This window comes from Meles meles, chromosome 3 (genome assembly GCF_922984935.1).
Source record: "Meles meles chromosome 3, mMelMel3.1 paternal haplotype, whole genome shotgun sequence".
In the NCBI taxonomy this organism is placed as follows: domain Eukaryota; kingdom Metazoa; phylum Chordata; class Mammalia; order Carnivora; family Mustelidae; genus Meles; species Meles meles.
This window is the reverse complement of record NC_060068.1, coordinates 110,675,446-110,690,117: the sequence shown is the minus strand read 5'-3', so window position 1 is coordinate 110,690,117 and position 14,672 is coordinate 110,675,446. Positions and strand designations below refer to the sequence as shown.

At 55.0% G+C, this 14,672-nt stretch overlaps 1 protein-coding gene across 11 annotated transcripts in view; it reads left to right on the top strand.

Annotated features, from left to right (window-relative positions):
• JADE2 (jade family PHD finger 2) overlaps positions 1–11,616 on the top strand; it is a 136,233-nt gene extending 124,617 nt beyond the window's left edge. For 10 of the 11 annotated variants that reach the window (XM_046000510.1, XM_046000509.1, XM_046000512.1 and 7 more), the window contains 3 exons: positions 2,590–2,707; positions 5,488–5,616; positions 6,890–11,616. In XM_046000510.1, the coding sequence (XP_045856466.1) occupies positions 2,590–2,707; positions 5,488–5,616; positions 6,890–7,695 (1,053 nt within the window). In that variant the 3' untranslated portion in view covers positions 7,696–11,616. The remainder of the gene's footprint in view (positions 1–2,589; positions 2,708–5,487; positions 5,617–6,889) is intronic. The other variant, XM_046000511.1, reaches the window with a different exon arrangement.
• Positions 11,617–14,672: the final 3,056 nt, after the last annotated feature.

The window sequence follows — 14,672 nt, the reverse complement described above, 5'->3', positions numbered from 1 at the left end:
TACTAGGCCTTCTATAACAGAGCATTATAAACTCGAAGCCTTAACAGAAATGTGGTTTCTTATAGTTCTAGAGACTCCAAGTCCAGGATCAGGGCATTGTCAAGGTTGATTCCGTCTAGAGGCTGTGAGGGAGGATCTGTTCCAGGCCTCTCTCCTGGCTTTTTTTTTTTTTTTTTTTTAAAGATTTTATTTATTTATTTATTTGACAGACAGAGATCACAGGTAGGCAGAGAGGCAGGCAGAGAGAGAGGAAGGGAAGCAGGCTCCCTGCTGAGCAGAGAGCCCAGCACGGGGCTTGATCCCAGGACCCTGGGATCACGACCCGAGCTGAAGGCAAAGGCTTTAAACCACTGAGCCACCCAGGTGCCCCCTCTCCTGGCTTTTGATTCCCAGCAATGCTTAGCATTTCTTGACTTGTAGACCCCTGATTCCATCTCTCCCTGTGTTGTCACGTGGCATGCTTCCTATATTTCTTCACATGGTCTTTGTGTGGCCTATTATAGGAATACCAGTCACTAGATTTAGGGCTCATTCATATCCGGTATGACCTCATCTTAGCTGATCATATCTGAGATTCCATGTGGATGTAAAATTTGGCAGGGGGCACTGTTCATCCTGGTAGGAAAACCAGTGGGGTTATTAAGGGGAGGGGGGTTTTACATTTCAAGAAGGTGGTCTGAGATAGCTGAAGGGTCAGGATGCCTGCCTGTCCCAGTGGAGCTGATAAGGTGACCGGAAGTGGAGGGAGCTGATAGGAATGAGGTTCACCAGGGACGAATGGGGCGTGCTGATGGACTGGCTCTGGGGACAGGTGAGGAGGAGCTAGGTCCTGAAGGGTGACTCCAGGGTCTCAGCACTTACACCCCACCCCCCCATCCCCAGCAAAGTCCCTTCTCAGTTCCCCTCGGCCTGGCTTAGTCAAGTAAAGCCTGGCACACTAGCCACAAGGTCTTGCCCTGCCTCTCCTCTGCCTGGCCTTGTGTGCCCTTGTGCATGATCATCTCTCACTTGGCCTGACTTCCCCTTTGTGCAAGAAGCCTTCTCTTCCAGGTCTCTTCCCAGGTCTGGATCAGGGTTGCTTGGTCCTGTCAATACTCGCTCTACATCTCTCTGCCCTGCTAGCAGGAAGCCCTCAGAAGAAAGAGATCTCCCCATTGGCACTGTGCACCGCTGAGCCCAGGGCCCAACACCACCTGAGTTCCCAGAGCCACAGCTGGTGTTGAGGGATATGTGGCTACGAGGAGGTCCTGAGGAAGTCCAGGATTTGAGAGGAAGCAAGGGTGCGTAGGCGGGGCCAGGTTGCTGCCCCTTAGGGAGGTGTGGGCCATGGATGGCCTGTGTCCAGGGTCTAGGCTGTGTGCACTTAGCAGTGTAGAGTGCTGTTTGGAGTTCCTGCAGAGCCTGGCATTTCTGGGATCTCTTCCACTGCTAGGTTCAGGAAGGAAGGGGAAGATGCCCCTGTCTGCAGAGGGATGTGATCACAGCTGTCCCCCAGGCCAGGAGAAATGCAGGTCATGACAAAGGCAAGGACTCTGGAACCCACAGGTCACCCCTAGGCAGCTTAAGGACATGAAGCCTGAACTCGGCTTTGAAGGTAGAACCCAGACACAGACAGAGACTATCCTGGTGGGACCCAGAATTCCAGCTCACAGCTTCTGGCCAGCTGTCCCTGCTTTGAGGCTTCACCCTGAGCTGAACACGATGCCAGAACAAGGAAATGCCTTGATAGAGGGGGCCTGGTCTTGGTCCCAGAAGTGTGCTCCACTCTGAGAGCAGCAATGAGGGGATGGCATGCTGGAGAAGGGTGCCAGGTGGACAGGGAACAACATGGCCCAGGCTTCAGGTGCTTTCAGAACAGCTGCAGAAGTGGGTCTGTGTCCTATGAGCTAAGCAAACTGGTTTCCCAGGCACTCAACACTCTTCTTAGCTGACCGAAGGGAGTCGGAGAGGCCCCTACTTTCCCTCCTGAGGTCATAGCCATGTGGACTAGGGGCCTTGGCCAGAGCAGGAGTGAGCTTGGCTTCGGTCCTAGTGCAGCAAGTGGACATGGCTTGGCCACAGCAGAACCCTGCTGGGTCAGAAGCTGTTCTTCTGGAGGTGTCACTGCTCTGTGTCCTAGGACGGGAGTTGGGTTTGCCACGGGGCTTATGGCTGAAGAATGTCTTGGAAAAAGAGGCCTTGGACAGGAGGCAGAGGGATGGACCTGGTGACCTTGCCAGGTCCCAGTGAGACTTGGGGACACTGTGTAAATATGAGAGGGCAGCCACACTGGAAAGGCCTTGAGGGGCAGCATGGCAGACTGGGCCAGGAAATGGTGGCCAGGAGGAGGTGGGGGGAGTCACCAGCCTGAGCTCACCAGATGCTCTCCCTGCATCCCTCCCTGACTCTGGCTCGATGGGGGCTGCAGGATCAAGGCTATGCTCTGTCTGTGTTTTGGACCAGGTGGCTCGGGGCTGAGGACACACTCGGGGCTTGGGAACTGATTCCCAGATGTCCTGGGCAGGGTAGGCAGCGGTGGCCCCCTGGAGCGGGGAGGTCAGGGGTGACCAGCCGTGAGTAAAGTGGCAAACCTCTCTCTTGTCTCCTCAGGTTAGAAATCTGTGCTACATGGTGACGAGGCGCGAGAGGACGAAGCACGCCATCTGCAAACTCCAGGAGCAGATATTCCACCTGCAGATGAAACTGATTGAACAGGACCTGTGTCGAGGTGGGTGCCTTCCCTGCCGTCTGCCAGCCCCTGCTCAGTGTGCACACTGTCAAGGGGCCACGGCCCAGGGAGGGTGTGTGCTCAGGGCCTGTACATACACAGGGGGCATGTACCAGGAGCCCGGGGCTGCTGGCCCATACGTGGACTGTCTATAACCAACTAGTAGACTGAGATAGGACTGCCTAGGGCCCTCTTGTGTGTTGACTAACAAGGAGCCAGAGCTGGGAATGTAGACTTTGGGCCAGGGAGCTTTCTGGTCCACTGGGAACACCTAGGTACTTCCAGGGCCATCATGGTTCTGGCATGTCAACAGCGGCTCTAGGCTGGTGTTGGGGCAGGACGGGCGGAAGCTAGTGAGCTTCCCTGAACCCGTGTGCCTCTGTGTGGATCCTGAATCAGGCAGCTGCTCCAGAGATGGAAGAGAACCTGTGTGTTCTTACCCTCTGACCTCATGTGATAGAATTTAGACACTGTACCAGCAGGGTTTTTTCTCTATTTTCTTCAACTGTTGCTGTGACATGTGCTCAACAGATCTGGAAATCAAGGCCAAAGAAGCTTCAACATTGCTCCTGTTAGTTGTGTGGATACCGCCAGACACAGGGCCATTTCCAGAGTGTGTGCATCTTAAGGAGGGCAATGCTTCACTCAAAAAAGGGCTCTTTAATGTTGGAAGACAGGTAGCCAGATGGAGGAGAGAGATTTTGAGCCAGGAGCTGCTGCTGCTGGGCCACCCTCAGAACAAGGCCCTCGTACTGCCCTGCCCTCACCCCAGGCAAGCTGCCTGCTATGCCCTTTGGGATCACAAACCACTCTGGCCTAAGAAACCTTAGCCCTGCCAAATACAAGTCCTGGTTCAGGCTGGGTCGAGTGCACTCAGAGGTCAGACCCTACTGTGTGCCTCCCCAGGACTGGCAGCTTCCTGGCAGCCAGAGCTTTCCAGGCTCCCTCTTTTTTTTTTTTTTTTTTTTTTTAAGATTTTATTTATTTGACAGAGAGAGATCACAAGTAGGCAGAGAGGCAGGCAGAGAGAGAGGAGGAAGCAGGCTCCCCGCGGAGCAGAGAGCCCAATGCGGGGCTCAATCCCAGGACCCTGAGATCATGACCTGAGCCAAAGGCAGCAGCTTAATCCACTGAGCCACCCAGGCGCCCCTCCAGGCTCCCTCTTATCTGTTGATTTTTTGAAGCAAGCATGAACTGAGTGTAAACAGTATGCCAGGCTCTGTGCTGGGCACCATGGGGCACACTGCCATGGACTGAATGGATAGAGTCCCTGTCCTTGTGGTGCCCGAGGGGCTGCAGCTGGCACCAGTGCAGAGACAGAGTATCAGAGATGGCTTCACAGCAGTGGTGATTCTGGAAACACATCAGGCTTCCTGGGATCTCACTGCAGCCATGCATTTGGCTGCAGACGGAGAGCCCCACCATCAGGGTGACAGAAAGTGACAGGGCATGTAGTAGCCTCAGGTACAGGATTCCAGAAACCTGGTCAAGAGCCAGGGTCCTGTCCCCGTGTTGAGTCTGGGCACTTTTACAGCTCCTAGACCTGAGTGGCAGCAGCAGGCAGCCCTTTGTTCAGAGCAGGCCATTTGGAGGGGAGACAGGTTTGCCTCTACCTGGCTGATGCCCTCGAGGTTTTGACATTCGGCGCCTGGGATAGGACATGGCTACCACCAGCAGATTGTTGAGGCCTGTCTGGCCAAATGGCTGGAGAAGGCTTCCCACAGTAGTGACGTTTATGGCGTGAGCTGAACCAGGTGGAGGGCAGGACGGTTTGGAATCCTAGAAGCCAGAGCCTGCCTTTTAAGAGAAACTGGAAGGAGGCTGGCCTAGCAGCCACTGGGACAAAAGGACGATGTCTCAAATGAGGTTTGGGGGTTGATGGGGTCAGAAATGCAAAGTCTTTTGTCCTCAAAGAGCTCAGACTTTCCTCAGGGAAGTGAGGGAAGCTTCGAAGTCTCCAAATTATGCAGGCATAGGTCCCACGTCAGAGATGAGGCTTTTTGAGGCCCAGCCTGAGGTTGCACCGGCAATTAGCAACAGAGCTGGGAAGACTGCATATCTCTCAACCTCCTTGTGAAGCTTTATCTGGGAACCGCGCCAGCCTCTGGCTAAAAAGCTAGGAGATTTCTGGCAACTGGGCCTCTCCTTACAGATGTCCTCCCCTGTTCCAGTATTCTCAGGGGCTGCCTAGACCTGTGTGGTCAGGTACCAAAAGGATATGAGGGACAGGTGTGCATCCCTAGTCTGCCATCTATTGAGTGACCTCAAGAGCAGATCAGGAGACCAGAGGGTAGACTTGCTCAAGGACCTGACTTAGAACCCATGTCTCTCAACTCCTCAGTGTTCCCTCCACCCCATCCTGCCTGGCTCCTCGGCCTGGCCTTGAAGGCCCTGTCCTGGCCACTCAGCTTGGCCTTCCTGCCTGTCCTGGCTGCTCAACTCCTTCCCCCACCGACCAGGACTCCCTCCACATCTATAGGCCTGTAAATCAGCCTGCATTCAGGTCCTTCAGGGTGTCCTCCACCCTCTTCGTGGTCCCGTGCCCTCCCCAAGCCGCTCAAGGGCAGCAGTAGGCAGTGACCCCTCTCTTTCCCACCAGCTATTCCTGACTCACTAGAGCCCCACTTACCCCAGGCGCCCATGGCTCTGAGCCTGGGGCCCATCAGCAGGGCAAGGTGACCTGGAAGGTGAGGCTTAGGTGGGCGAGGACTCCTAGGATGGTTTTGACTGAGCTGCTCCGGGTAACCACTTCCCTCCTGCTCTTTCTTTCCCTGGCACAGAGGGGTCTGGGAGGAGAGCAAAGGGCAAGAAGAGCGACTCGAAAAGGAAAGGCCGCGAGGGCCCAAAGGGCAGCCCCGAGAAGAAAGAGAAAGTGAAAGCGGGGCCTGACTCAGTCCTGGGGCAGCTGGGTGAGTGAGTGGCCACACTGGCCTGGCAGACATGGCCAGGCTCACACCATCACTCCATTTGTAGCCCCCAACCTAAGGCCAGCAGGGTCTCCCAGCACTTCTATTGCACCAAGTAGGAAGGCCAAAGGCTTCACAGCAGGCCCTTCCATACTCAGGGGCTCACACCTTTGGTAAACCAGGTAGGGTCTCAGTCCTGCCTGGCATCCCAAGAAATTCCCCTTTTGTAGACCTGGAGACTAGGCCAGGAGCTCACACGCACATTCCCCTAGCCAGTCTTGGATGCCAGATTTTTCTGGAGGCCCTCAAGGGATCTGGTAGGCCATCTAGGCCCTTCCAGAATGCAGCCCTATGCCGGGAGATGAGGGTCTGCCAGAATTCTCCATCCTGGTCCCACTCTGCTGGGATTTCTCCAATGAGCCCTCCCTCCAGCACCAGGGAGCCTTCCTGGAGCCACCCAAAGAGACCCAAAGGAGATGCCACAGGTACTGGCCCAGCCCATCGTCACTCACAGACGCCTTACTGCAGCCGCATTAAGCACAACAGCTCTTGAATGTCCCCCAGCTCTGGGCTCTGTCTCCGGGGTGTCATATGCTTCCCCAGAACACTTTTTAGGGATGGCTGTGGCATCTTCCAGACCTCACCTCCAGCAGGGAGGCCTCAGGTCATCTTGTCTTTCCATCAGTCTCAAGAAGGAGACCACTTGGGTATCAAAAGGAAGACTCAGGATCACCTGCCGCCCCAGATCTCCAAGAGGGAATTTCTACCCAGAAGCACTTGGCTACCCTATTCACTCCTGACACACTGATTCAGCTTCTCTGCTTTGGAAGCAGCTCTTATGAAAACCCAGCGCCCCCTGGTGGCGTGAGGGCATTTCCCTTCATTCCTCCATCTCTTGCATCCCTGGGATGGGGATTGTGGGCAGAACTGGTACATTCTCAAAGGGCTCTTGCTTGGTTTACTGTTCTGCTGTTGTCGCCTTGAAATAGCTTAATAATTTTTGAACAGGGAGCCCGCATTTTCCCTTTGCATTCTGCACCACAAATCATGAAGCCAGTTCTGGGAGTACTGGGGGAGAGGGGTATATGCTGTGGCCCCTCCTCTTCGGTGGTGTTGGCAGGAGGGATCAACAAATCCAGACGGCTCAGTGTGGTCTGGCACAGAGTGAGGGAGGGAGGCAGGTGGCCTGCTGGGGAGGGTCTGAGAGGGTTTCCTGAGAGAGGGTTCAACTCACACCTGCAAGTTTCTCACTTGCCTCCTCTCTCCCCTTGGCCAGGCCTGTCCACTTCTTTCCCCATCGATGGCACCTTCTTCAACAGCTGGCTGGCTCAGTCAGTACAGATCACGGCAGAGAACATGGCCATGAGCGAGTGGTCACTGAACCACGGGCACCGTGAAGACCCCGCTCCTGGGCTGCTGTCAGAGGAGCTGCTACAAGATGAGGAGACACTGCTGAGCTTCATGCGGGACCCATCACTGCGCCCCGGGGACCCTGCCAGGAAGGCCCGGGGCCGTACCCGCCTGCCTGCCAAGAAGAAGCCACCACAGGATGGGCCTGGCTCACGGACGATTCCAGACAAATCCCCCAAGAAGCCCTGGGGCCAGGATGCGGGCTCTGGCAAGGCGGGGCAAGGGCCAGTGGCCCGGAAAGCAATGCGGCGAACGCCTTCCCACCTGCCATCTAGCCCTGCAGCTGGGGACTGTCCCATCCCAGCAGCCCCCGAGAGCCCCCCTCTGGCCCCCGAGACCCCGGACGAGGCAGTCCCAATGGCTGCCGACTCGAATGTCCAAGTGCCTGGCCCTCCAGTGAGCCCCAAGCCCTTGGGCCGGCTCCGGCTGCCCCGCGAAAACAAGGGAACCCGGAGATCGCCAGGTGCCAGGCCTGATGCTGGGACAGGACCGCCCTCTGCTGTGGCCGAGAGGCCCAAGGTCAGCCTACACTTTGACACTGAGACTGATGGCTACTTCTCTGATGGGGAGATGAGCGACTCAGATGTGGAAGCTGAGGACAGTGGGGTGCAGCAGGCTCCCCGGGAAGCAGGGGCTGAGGAGGTGGTCCGCATGGGGGTACTGGCCTCCTAAGTCACCCCTACCCCATCCTGGGCCCTGCCCTGGTCTCCCATGAGGCCTCAGCCCAGTCACAACTGCCATTTCCTATCTCTGCTGAGTGTCTCAGACCCTTGAGACTGCCACTCCGTTGTGGTTTTATTTTTAATATAGAGAGAGTTTTGAATTCCACACTGTTGTCTTTCCTCTGTGCTGGCCTAGGACAGTAGGATTCCCTCCATGGCTCTGGCCGCAAGGACCATCGCAGGTCCTGGGCACTGTCCCTGCCTTGGCAGTGCCCCGCCCCGGCCCGCACGGCCTTGCCAGGCTCCTGGCTAGATGTAGGCAAGGTGAGAAAGAGCCCAGGACTCCAGCCCGCTGCCACTGGGTGACACAGACCGTCGTTTGGGCATTATTTCATGGCAGATGGGCCAGCCCAGGGCCTGCCCCGCCTTGCCCCCAAATCCTACTGGGGTCCATTTGGGGGGTCCTGCTGCACTCCACTGATCCCCAAGGAAGTCTAATAAGTGATACCCAGCCAGAGTCTACTCACTGTCACAAGCACAACGAGCTTATACAAGAAAGCACTGAGGGGGCGCAGAGGGCCTGCTGGTTCCAGAGGAACCCCAGCTGTTCCTGATCAACGCACATCATCTGAGGCCTGCCCGCCCACCCCACGACCCTCCACTCCCTTGCTGCTCCACCCCTGCCAGTGCCCAGCCCGGCGGCTCGGAGAAAGGGTTCCTGGAACTCTTCCTGAGCTGTGCCATTTACTCAGGGGACTCCCAAACAGCCAGCCGCCAGTGCCGGTGGAGGGCTGCAAGGGAGGGCCAGTGCCCAGACAGGGGCGTGGGGCTCAGACTCCCCCACTTAGAGAATTGCTCTGGGGCTCCAACTTCCTTCCTTCCTTCGGGGCCAGTCTCGGCCCAAGTCTGGTCACTCCCAGACAACTGACCTGACCAGACCAGACCATTTGCCTTTTCAAATTTTCCAGTCCTGCTAAGAGACGAGCTTCTTCCTCAGTTTCCTTTTGGAAACTACTCCTTCCAACAAGCAGTGGGATCCCGGGGCCTGGGATAGGGTTCAAGTCTTGCTGAATGTTGCTGGTTCCTCTACCCTGTGAGCCGTGACCCCCTCTCCTGGCTATGCCTTCCCCTCCTGGCTATGCCTTCCCTCCCCGCCACGGACCCGCCTGCCACCTTTTCCGTCCCACCCTCTAGGTCCCAGGTAGTTGCTCTGAAGAGTTTCAGTGGAGAGGCCCCAGGGTGATAGCTCAGGGAACAAACAAACAAGGAATTCAGTGAAAACATGGCTTTTTTTCTTTCATGAATTACTCCTGGGTCACTTCCGCCACTGGTGAAGCTAGAACTTCTCCAACAAGAAACTTGCAAAAGTCCAGTGAATCAGTCGAATCATTCTATGGATGCCAAAGAATATTTTGACCATAACACAGCACAGCCTGGACCTGACAACTTGTCACTTGGACTTTTTCTTTTTTTTTAATGGAGTTCTTTAGCAACAAAGCATAGAGATGTGTTCATTGCACACACCCAAGGAGACGAGTCCGAGCTCTTGGAAAAGGTTGCTGTTATGCTGCTGCTCAACTATTCAAATCTGGAAGCAGGACCCAGCACTGGATTTCAGATCCGGGGCTGGGTCCACCATGAGCTTTCCCAAACTCAGTCTCAAAGAGGGGGCGAAGAATCCTGACCGAAAAACCAGCATGGCAAAAGTCTTTACCATGTGGTTGCCCCGACACAGATATACAACCTGCAAATCAGCGGGATGGGGAGCAGCTTGACTACCCACCCCTGACTCCGGAACTTTCAAGGTACGAAAGTGGCATTGTCATCGACACTCAGTTTCATGGGAATTTTAGCAAAGTAGGAAGCAAAGATAGGACTCCGTTCAGATCAGGCAAATTGGTCCAGGTGGAATGGACTCAGGACGGGCTTCCAGGATTCTGGGCGTTGGGGTGGCACAAGGTACCATGTAGAGTTGAGTCGGCCTGCCCCCTTGGCAGTCACGGCCAGTGCAGTGTACGCACTGGTGCCCCAACCCCCGTTCTCTGTTTACTGCCTTTGAACAGTCCTCTTTCCCCATGCTTTGGGTCACAATCTTGTCTGTACTGGATTGCCCGGTCTGACCTCACAGGAAGCCAGGGGACGAGCTTAAAGAACAACCAAACTCTGCCAGGGGTGGGGGTGGGGTGTCAGGAATGGCTCAGGCCCAGTAGACTCAGCACTTGCCCCTTTACCCATTCATGTGTTCCGAGGCAGAGTCTGGGCTCCCTGGGGGCAGGAGAGAACTGGGCAGAGAATGCAGCACGGCTGGCCAGGGTCTGGTCTGGGTAGGCCAGGCAGGGGGCAGCCAGCTCTCTTTGGGGGGCCTCTGCCCAGGTTGGCCTCTTGATTTTCTGTGTTGGCTTTTGACTTTGGACTGGACTCTCCCTGGGGCCATGTCCTGCGCAGGGCTAAGGGATTTGTTCGGCCGGCTGATGAGGGAAGTAGGGGGCCTTCACTCCCACGCCAGGCCCTAGAGCTATTCTTGCCGGGCAGCTGTCCACCTTTAGGGCACCCAGCAAGACTACGCAGAGGTCAAGGATGCTGGTCCCCACCACGGTCATTTCCTCCATTAGCCACAGCCCCTTCACACTCTCTCTGGTCTACTGCTCACCATGTGGACAGCTTTGCCACCCCTGGTGTTGAGCTTGGAAGCAGGGAAGAAAGCAGGAGGCCTTTTGCAGGCCATAGGCCGAGGCAGAGCCCATGCTTGACCACATCTGCCACCACTCACCGGCCCTCTTCTGGGAGGGAGAAGCTGCTCTGTTACTCATTCTGTCATTCCTCATTTTCCCAGTCTGGGCTGCACAGCTCCACCTTCCCCCTTTTCACAGTGAGAAAAGGGTAAGTTGCAAGGAAAGTATTTTTATGGATCATAAATGTATTTTAAAGTGACTAAGGAGAAGAAAGGTAGAAAGGCTTTATTTTATTAAATGAGCTCTCTGACTTTGTGACAGTGTGAGCATTTGTAATATGAGGGTCTCGATTTCCTTCGAGAAGCCCCCGAGGTTTCCACACGTGGGTGCCGGGCTATAGGTGTGTGCGTCTGTGCCAGGGCACATCTCCTGTGTCCTTGTGCATGCGTGTTTGTGTGTCGTGTGTGGGCACGTTGTGGGACTGGCTGGGGCAATTTCTAAAGAATCACCTGTGTGCTACTAACAGATGTTGGCAGCAGCCGGACTTGGCGTTTCCTTGCTCACAGATGTGGCCAGCCTCTGCCCATGCCCAGAGCTCTGCAGAATGGTCCGGATGCCTGTCACAAGGCCCTTGGGGAGGCCACTTCCCACACCCCTGGCCCAGCTGGCCACATTGGCCAAAGAGCCAGGGCTGGAGTCTGGGACTTTTGGTTGTTCTTTAAGGCACTTCCTGCCACCTTGTCCCTCAGACACACAAAACACTCTGTGCTCCGCAAACGACTCGGGGTGGGGGGATGATATGAATGTCACAGGAGGCGACACCTTCTGTCCTTGTTTCAAAGAAAGTGATGTGCCATTTGTTAATATACAAGAGAAATATTGAAAATATATTGAAAAGAGCAATTTTAAATTATTTTTGGCTTATGTTGCAATATTTATTTTCTTGTATTAGAAGAGATTCCTTTGTAGAGAAAAAATGTATTTTTCATTAACGCAAAGACCTATTTCTCCTTTTTGTACATTGTCCACGTTCGCTCCCCTTAACGAGCAATAGAATGTATGGCCGCCTTGCCGCGGCCAGTGCCCATGTGCCCTGCATGATTCTGTGTTGCCGCTGCTGCGTAGCTCCCACTCCCATCCTGTCCTGCTCACTCATGGGGCTTTCTGGACCCGGGCTCCCACCAGGGCCAGTGTCTCAAGGAGCCCTTTGCACTCCTCGTGTGTTGGCAAACGCAGTTAATAAAGCAATGTTTTCTGTGCTGGCTGGTGTGAGGCTCTGTTGCACCAAGGGGGCGGGGGGGTGCACACCCCACAGCCAGCAGCAGGCTTGGTGACCCAGCAAGTGCTCAGGAGTCCTGTAGTGATTCTCCGACCGCATCCGGGGCTGTGCTCAAGGGCAGTGTTTGCTCCTCACTGTCGGCATCCCCCGGGATTTGGGTGAGGGAGGTTCCCAGAGCCACAGCTGTGATGAGAGGCAGAATTCCACATCACCGGCAAGATTCCTGCACTTGTCCCACCCTGGTGTGGGCCACCTACGCAGGACACTGGGAGGGTTTGCAGAGCACCTCAGGCACCTGGCCCTCCATCAGGGAAGGTGCCGGCCCAGGTTTGTTTCTCATTCCTGATTGCCTGAGCACCTGCTCGGTGCCAAGCTCTAGAAGGTGTTGGGAGTGTAGCCACAATCCCTGCTCCAGGGCAGCTCACTGTCCAGCAGGGATACAGATGATGAGTGGACAGGGAGTTACAGAGGCCTGGGCCGATTGGGGGATGGGAGGCGTTCAGGACAGGTTTCCCTGAGGAAGGGATACCAATCATTCACCAGTGACTCTTGACCATATACCTCATTCTGCCGGCATGCTGGGTTGGATATCAAACATCACCAGGATCCTGCCATCCTAGAACTTACAGTAGAGACTTGAAGAATAAATGATTGCTCGGTCAAGGGCAGCTGGGTAGAAGGAAGGGCCAACAGCATTCCTGAAAAGGCTCCGGCATGTGCAAAGATGCATCAAACTATGCAGAGTAGGAAGGGGTCTTGAACCTCCTCTGAGAGTCCGAGGCGGGCAGGGAGAGGTAGAATTAAGATTCAAGGAACCTAGCTTCTGGAGCCACCGACTCCGTTTCCTGCCAGCAAGAATTGCCCCATATTGTCAACTGGTGCAACAGGCAGTAGAACCCAAGGCTACCTCCAGATCCAAGGTCTGTGGCCACAGCACAGAAGGCATGAGAAGTGAACCTGGGGCTTCTGATTAGCCAGCCCACCTGTTAGCCATCCCACCTGTCACGGGCCAGCTGCCCTGGACTCGCACCCCAGCACCCCATCCTCTCAGTCCTCCCTCCAGTGGCACCATGCCACGCCCACTTGGCCACCTTGGTCCATAAGAGTGACGCAGGGGCCCTGCTGCCAGACTGCCAGACCCACACCTGAAAGCTGACGCAGCTGCTACACGGGCCAGAGGCCAAGACACCTGTGGGTCTAAAGCAGCAGCGTTTGGTAGACATCAAGTGCAAGCACACATGTAATTACGGTAGCCGCACATTTTTAAAAGTGAAAATGAACACGTAAGATGGAATTATAATAGTTTTTATTTAACCTATCATCCAAATGTAAGCACTTAAACATGTAGATCATATAAAACAATTGCTAATGAGATATTTTACATTCTTCTTCAGGCCAGTGTGTTTTCTGCATTTACAGCACATCTCAGTTTGGTAGCCAAGCCACCTTTTGAGCTCAATGGTATTGTGGCTAGTACCTACTCTTTCGGGCATCATAGGCCTGGAGGCCATTGGCTGCCTCCTAGGTTGCCTTGGATTGACCCAGGAGGCAAGGAATAGACCTAAGGCCTAGTTCCTAGCCAAGTCCCTCTGGGGTCCCTTTCTGCACCCACTCAAGTCCACATGACTGCTTCATGGCAGGGGTCTCACAGCTGGCTGGGGCTCCTAGGACTTTGCCCCTGCGGCTGCCTCTGCTGTCTCTGTCCCTGAGAATAGGACAGGACAAGTGTGGACTGAGCTGTTCCCAGCTCCCTCATGGAGGGCCAGTATCTCCCAGGAGGGGTGTGGCATTCATCCACCCTAATATCTTGTCTGCACCGATTCCACACTCGCTGGGCACCTGCTACTGGGCCCTGAGGACATTAGGATGACCATATGCCTGTAGGAAGAACCAGGCCAGTGTGGGAGACACACCTTAATCATGCGATCCCAGAGCAATGTCCATTACTCACTAAGACCATCCTGTGAGTAAAGCTGGGTGGGAGGAGGTCTCAGAACCTCCCTTGTTCTCACCAAATTTCTGCAAGGGTAGGGTATGGGGCGCCATCTGCTGCCCGTTGGGCCCAAGCACAGATGCCTCCAGCAACGAGTCTCAAGGACCCCAGGAACAGGCCGAACCATGCAGTCCTTAGTCTCAGGAGTCCAGACCTCCTCCCCAAGACACCCATGCCCCCATCCATGGCCCTTCATGAGCCAGCACGGAGAAGGATCTTCTTTATCAGCCTTCAGGATAAGGAGCCAGAGGGCTCCTGAGAAGCTAAGGCATTGGTTTAGGCTTATGGGGTTCCCACACTGGGTAGGGTGAGTGGACCGAGGATTTTCAGGCCCTGCTATCTCATAACTCCTAAAGCAAGGGAGGCAATCGATGGCGGGTTGGAGAGGGAGTGCTCCACACTCCCAGAGATGGCTTTGGTCCCTCTCATTGCACCCCTATCTGCATCTACCTCAGCCACCCACTCTTCATTCCCCTGACGAGAAGCACAGGCAGGACATGGGGTTTCATGATCACCATTTGGGGTTTGTCTGATAAAAGAAGAAATCCTGAAATATGGATTTTAAGGCAGCTTTCTGGGCTTCAGGCAGACTCACTGCCTAGAGTCAAAGAGAGCGAGGCAAGGATGGGGGCTCAGTCAAGCAGGTGAATTAGGGGCAAGCTTAGTGAACCAGGATTGGGCTTGACACCCTGTGCTCCAAGCCAGGCCTGGAGTTCAGAAGCAGCCACATCATCTATACTCGGGAACCTGGGTTGGGAGGCAAAGGTCTTGGTCCTGGCTTGTGAGGGAGACCCTCAGCGGGTTCGGAGGTTAGGCTGCCAGATATAGCAAATAACAGTACTGGTCCCACAGTTAATTAGAATTTCAAATAAATACTGAATAATTCTTTAGTACAACTATGTACCAAATAATGCATCCTGGATTTTCCCTGGCAATCGTAGCAGGAGCCTCACGTTCTCCACTATATCATGGCCCGGGCAGAGGCGTGGCACTGGCGAGTGATTTTCCATGGTGTATAAGTCTGGAGCGGATCCCAGACTGTC